This window comes from Nipponia nippon, unplaced genomic scaffold (assembly GCF_047370975.1).
Source record: "Nipponia nippon isolate SJK-2023a ecotype South Korea unplaced genomic scaffold, ASM4737097v1 scaffold_17, whole genome shotgun sequence".
Classification (NCBI taxonomy): domain Eukaryota; kingdom Metazoa; phylum Chordata; class Aves; order Pelecaniformes; family Threskiornithidae; genus Nipponia; species Nipponia nippon.
This window is the reverse complement of record NW_028262333.1, coordinates 1,493,469-1,499,628: the sequence shown is the minus strand read 5'-3', so window position 1 is coordinate 1,499,628 and position 6,160 is coordinate 1,493,469. Positions and strand designations below refer to the sequence as shown.

The following is a 6,160-nucleotide window of genomic DNA, read 5'->3' as shown; positions in this document are numbered from 1 at the left end:
CTGCCCCGGGAGGCGAGGCGCGGGGGCCAGCTCCTCAGGCAGAGCCCTCGGCTTTGAACTCCGTTACGAATTCCAACTTTTCCCGTTTACGCACGTAGCCACGCAGTCTCCACTTCGGCCGTCCGTACTCCGGTGTGGATTGCTACAACCTGCTGCCACTTCTGTGTTTAAGCAAGCTCTAGCAGCAGCCGGCAAAGGGGTAAATCCTGAACACTGGTAACACCTAGCGAATGAGTATTACAACAACAAGATAATCGACTGGTCACCTCTCTAAATGTACTATCGAGTACTAACTACAAAGGTAACCGAGCCTGAAATTTCACATAAACTTACATACTGCAATTTGCTTGATGTCGTATTTCTTAGGATATATGTAGCACTGCCTTTTAAAAAAGTTTACTTCCAACTACTCAATTAAGGCAGCGTTTAACCAGCCTGTGCGCATTTCCTGAACAGAATGTCAACTTCACCAGTCAGCTCTGAAGAAGCAATGAAACAATTTCCAGAGGGGAAGGCAACACCAGTGTTAAGATCACCGCAGTGCAGTTTTTGGTACTTCAGGGTACTACAGGGAGCGTGGCAGGTTGGTATTGATGTTACTAAAGCAAATCAACTCCCGTTACTAAAGCACAAGAGGTATGGAAAGTAATCATTGAAAAGATTTTACCAACCGAGAAAAGATCAACCCTACCAGCAAGAAAAACTTTCGAACCTACAACTTTGCAGTATTTTGCAAATATATTAAGTGGAATTTTATAAAGAAAAGGAGCAAAAAGGCTTTTAACAGATTGGCAATGTAATTCTCAAATATACTGCATGAATTGATAGGAACAAATGGGGCTCCCGTTTTTGCTTTGGTCAGAGCCGTCCCCAGGCAGAGGAACAGAGCCAGACTGCACGTGTGCTATGCTCCCAGAAAAAACAATCCACAAGCAACCACTGCTGTCAAATATTAAACAGAATTTTTACACTGGAAGTTATTCAGGCTCTTTCAATCTGTTAGATTTTGGTTTTGAACAAAACTCAGTTTACATGGATACAATAAATAGTTTATTAATGGAATGCATGTTGAGTTTCTCTCTTCCATCCTTCCTCTTACTCTCGGCACTTTACATGAAGATGTCAAAGCAGCTTCCAGTCCGAGCCAAGGAAAAAGTTAATTTCAAGGCAAAACGAAGAGAGGTTGAAAGTTAAGACTGGCACCTTTCAGTGCCCAGTTCCTCACGTGTTTGTCCGGTTCCCCAAACCTACAGGCAAATTGGTGTTTCTTCTTTCCACACCTTGATCTACCTGCTTCTTCCCAACCTGTGCTCATTTAAGCTCTTCTTAGGCAGGTCGCATGCTCCATGGGGACAGCACAGAGTCATGCCTGCTCTAATGCTCTTTCAGCTATTGCAATATCCCTTTATTATTTTATTTAAAAACCCTACCATTGTTATGCCATCTCTTGCTGATCTTTCGTAACAGTTCAGTTCAGCTTTGGAATTTTACAAAAATGGAAAGAGTCTTTTTTTCAAAATATAGAGCACCGTGGCCAGGAACAGGGCAAGGGCGAGAAAGATTAGCAGCTTGTCCGTCAGCTCCCTGCGATTGTACTTTGTTATTAGCTTTCGCCCCAGCTGAATGGTCCCAGACATGGACTTAAATTCTTCATTTGCTTCCAGGATGGTTCGTGAAGAATTGGCTGAAATGAAGGGAAAAAAATAATTCAGCTGGTTGCGCTTCAAGACTACATGACAAAGGATACAAGCATGCAATATTTGGTAATACGGATAGTGCCTGCGAGATCCTCCTGGGTCAGGCTGACTTATGGCTAAGATAAATGCAGACTGTGTTCTTGCAGAAGCTTCCATGACTCAGTCCTGATCTGCTAAGGAAAAAGGCAGGGCAAAGTAAGAGTATTGGAAAGGGTGAGAGTACTGAATGGCTTAAAGGCCCTACATCCCCTTCCTCAATTTTTAATTTTTAGGTTACCAGATCGAATCTAGTTCACATTTTTTATGAACAAAGTCAGCGCTACCCGAGAGCTCGCTGGAAGCAGAGCGAGATAAGAATGGTGCTAGAACCACCAATTTAAGAAAGAAATCAGCATCACTGTCAGCATCAGCTCTAGCAGCAGCAGGACAGGTCAATATTTGAATGTATTAATTGCACAACTGAAACTATTCCCCCAAGCCAGAGCAGTAAATCAGCGTGATTCAGATGGGGTTGCAGAAAGTGAAAAAGCAGCATGCAGCAGTAAGAGATCCTTAATTATTCAGTTCAAACAATTTTAACAGTTTTTAATAGTTATTTTTGACAAAACATATGTCTTTTGGTTTGTTTTTTTTTCCTAAAAAGAGAAAATCAACTAGAGGAAAAGTGTGTTGATCAGTCTCAACTAAAGACGGAATTTGAGAAAATGCAAAAACAGCAAGATGGAACATCGGTCCCTTTCAATGTCTTTCCCTGTGAGAAAACAAACAAGCAAGCAAGCAAGCAAGCAAACAAACGCACGCCCCAAACTCCTCAGCCTTCCTCCTTTCAAATTACTAAATGAAAGCAGAAGCCCAGGAGTCCCCTTTTTCCTCCATTACAGAGCGCATACCCTGTATGACAGCGAATGCCGTGTATCACTCTGTACCGAACTGATCGATTAAAGAAAGGTCAAACTCCAAGCATGTTGTCTAGTTCACAAAACCAAGCACAGTAGAAATACGTCTGCAATATTCTGCAAACCATTACGCCCCATCTTAAAGAGGCATTTTGATCCAAGTGAAAATAGAAAGCTTGTTTCCCATCATTAATGACAAAGCAGAGCATCCCTGCTTCACACGTGCATATATTCACTGCGTAGGAAAGGACTTGCTCAGAAAAAAGGAAATTCTAACTACTGATTCAGAATCTGCAGCTGGGTTTTGTAATGAGCTTTGCTAGTTTTTCCCTTGATGAATTCCAAGTGCTGTTCAGTCAGAAACAGGGTGAAGAAGTGTCTGCCAAACTGTCTTTTTAATGGGAGAAGAAACATGCTGCTTTTGCATGAACAAACTGTGCCCAGCTGCCATCCTCGGATGGGGGCAGAAAACCAGGAGGGCAAAAGTTGTGTCATTTATCCTCCTCTTTAAACTGTTCTCTCTTCTGCCCAAAAGCACAGCTCGTAAGAGGCCGAGGCAACGCAGATCCAACTTCTAAATGCTTCATGAATCACCAGTTCTGACAGGTCACTTGATTTATTGTCTTACGAGTCTGAGCCAAAGAACTGGGTGAAATCTGGTTTCACAGTCCCTGATGCACTGCTGACAGAGCAAGTGACCTCGGGTTCAAGTCACTTGATCTCCTCGTCTCTTAGTCATCCCAGCTGGAGACGGGGTGAAAACGGTCTCCCAGCCATGCTAAGTTTCCTCTGCGTACGGACTTGTACCCACGCTTTTATTTTCTCTGCCATTACCAAGCGCGTGCCAGGACAGTGGCACAGAGTAACACCAAGCACGCTCTTAGCGCCGCGTGAACTCACGCTGCTTTTACAACTGCTTTTAGGCTTTTATATGAAGCTAAAACAAGAGCTCCTCAGCCTGCCCCCTTTTCCTTGTTTACTCATAACCATGAAACAGGAATTCTAGCAAACAGCTCCACACAACGTACATTATTATTTCCTATTTACATCCAACTGTTAGAGGAGTTCTGCTGGACGCTCCTTTAATTGTCATCGTAGTACGTTCTCCTACAGCAAAGCAGGTTTCCACGATACTCCACACCGTGTCAGTTTGCCTCCCCCCATCCTAACAGAACTGGCGAAAGGTGCCTCAATCACCCAATCCATACCCCAACACCCCAATACCAGCTGTACCTAGGGTTTGCACGGTCTCCTCGCTCTGCTGGACCTGCTGTGACATCATCCTGCTAATGCCCATCAGACTCTCCGTGATGTTACTTGCACTCTCTGCCAGGCTTTCCTTCGTAGTCTTCCTGAAAAAGAAAGGGAAAAATTAAAGCAGGAAGGGATAAAATTATGTCTTTGGGTACTGCGGGGAAAACGCTGCTGCCAGGGAACTTAGAACAGCGCTTGGCACCAAGTGTTTCTGCCAATGTACAACAGACACAACTAGTTTTTACCGCATGAGAAAATTGGATTTATCTTCACTGAACAATCAAAAAAAAACCCCACGGAATATTAAAGTCATGAGGCAAAACACCTGCCAGTGGCTCAGAATCTCACGGGGGCCCGTATTTCACCACTTATTCATCCACGCCTGTACAACTTCATGAGCAGGTATGGACGCACTGGTACAAACCACCACTTTATTACCCTGTGTATCCCATTTGTTGCTTCATGATACTAAATATGCCGACTTTTCAATACAGAAATTATATAAGCTTACATCCAGTTTTGCACGTGAAAAGAGCTTGCATAATGATCCATTATTTGTTTATAACCCTGATTGGAATTAATGTAAAAGATGGTCAGAAAAACTATGAAGGTTAACTTATCCCCTTTTCTGCTTAGACATGCCAACGCCAAGAAAACCTGAAATTATCACAGTCCTTAACAGTTTAAATCTTCACAAAAAGTAAATCCACTCATAAAAGGAAAGCTATGTTCCAGATACAATTAAGGAACTTAAAACATTACGTCACTTCTATTTAAAACTAGTGAATATAGCGTACGCTGTTTAAATCTCAGATCGTACAGTGGGAGGGTGTGATACCTTTGTCTTAAGGAGTCTCTTCCCTGCAGCAGCTGATCTTTCTCAGAGTTGTCGATAGCAATTTTGCAAGCTAGATTTGCCTTTCTCCAAGCTGCCTGATTGCTGAAATCACAAGAGCACAACGTTGGCACGTGATGGTCACACCTTGCAAGCGAAAACAACTTTCACAAAGCAATCGCCACTGTAACCGAGAGCCCCAGAGACGTGCATGGACTTTCTCTACGTTATGCCACAGAATAGCAACACGCTGTCCTGCCATTTCTTCTCCTAAGAGTATTGCTTATGGAGCAAGGGGAGAAGAAAACGGTGCCAGCTGTCAAAGGACAGACCCTCAAGCCACCTACTTACATGCTCAACTGCTCAAAGGGACAGGCCACGGTTAGGGAGCCAGGACAGGAGAGAGGAAAGGAGAAGGGCGTCCTACTCCTTCCATCCCCGATCCTCTCTTGCCCTTGGGCAAAACAGCATCACGTCAGTGACCGTATTTGCGAAACAGGATCCGAAAGACGCCGTGCCGAAGTCGGACGATCTCTGGTTACAGGGGGCCTGTACACAGCACCAGCTGCCCGACCCACCTGAGCATTTGTTTCTTGTGGCTTTCCACTTCCCGCAGTAAGGCTTGTTTCTCCGACTCTTTATCTTGCTCCTTCGCCATCTGCTCCAGCTCCTTTGGCAGAAAGCAGAAACACGAAAATCCGATCAACAGCTGCCGCCACCTGCCGCTCGCACCGCCCGCCCCCGGCCAGGCAGGGCGTTGACAGGCCGACAAACCCACACCCGCCGGCGGGACCCTCACGCCGGCCGCCCGGGGCAGCCCGAAGGCTAGGCCGCACGGCGCGGGCCCGAGCAAAGGCCGCTCACCGGAGGGCCCCGGCCGGGAGCCCCACCTGGATGCGGCCGCGGAGGTGGCGGAACTTCTCCTTCACGGCGGCGTTGAGCTCCGTGAGGGCGCTGAGCGGCCCCGGGCAGTCCCGGATGTCCTGGAAGACAACGGCCCGGTCAGCGCGGCCCGCGGCGGGCATCGCCCGGCCCGGGCTCCCCGCGCGAGGCGGCGGCCGCCCCGCAGCCCCGGCAGGGGGGACCCGCCGCGGGGGCGGGCGGCGGTACCTGCACGGCCGCCTTGATCTCCAGGTCGAACTTGACGATCTCCTGGTGGCAGACCCGCACCGGCACGCAGGCGGCCGCCGCCATCTTGGGAGGGGAGGCGGAGGCCGCGGCCCCGCCGCCCGGCCCGCGGGCGCCCCCCCGCGGGCGCCGAGGAGCGGCCGGAGCCGGAGCCGGGGCCTGGGCCGCCGCCCCGGGCCTTCTCCCGCCCGCCCCGGGGAGCCACGGAGGGGCCCGGAGCCCCGCGGTGCGGCGAACGGCAGGCGGCTGTTCTGTTGGGCGTACCGCGCTCTGGCGCCGCGGGTGATGCGGGTGTTACCGTCCCTCGGGTAGCGAGACGTCCCCTCGCGCGCCGAGTAAAGGCGGTTTAT

The 6,160-nt window shown here is 48.4% G+C and overlaps 1 protein-coding gene across 1 annotated transcript; it reads right to left on the bottom strand.

Annotated features, from left to right (window-relative positions):
- Window positions 1–1,432: 1,432 nt before the first annotated feature.
- On the bottom strand, window positions 1,433–5,943 carry BNIP1 (BCL2 interacting protein 1). The gene is made up of 6 exons (XM_087754254.1): window positions 5,793–5,943; window positions 5,573–5,665; window positions 5,261–5,352; window positions 4,686–4,787; window positions 3,827–3,945; window positions 1,433–1,684 (listed from the first exon to the last, which is right to left on the bottom strand). Exons 1-6 carry the CDS (start codon window positions 5,874–5,876, stop codon window positions 1,488–1,490), a joined length of 687 nt encoding a protein of 228 aa, XP_087610380.1. The 5' UTR covers window positions 5,877–5,943; the 3' UTR covers window positions 1,433–1,487.
- Window positions 5,944–6,160: the final 217 nt, after the last annotated feature.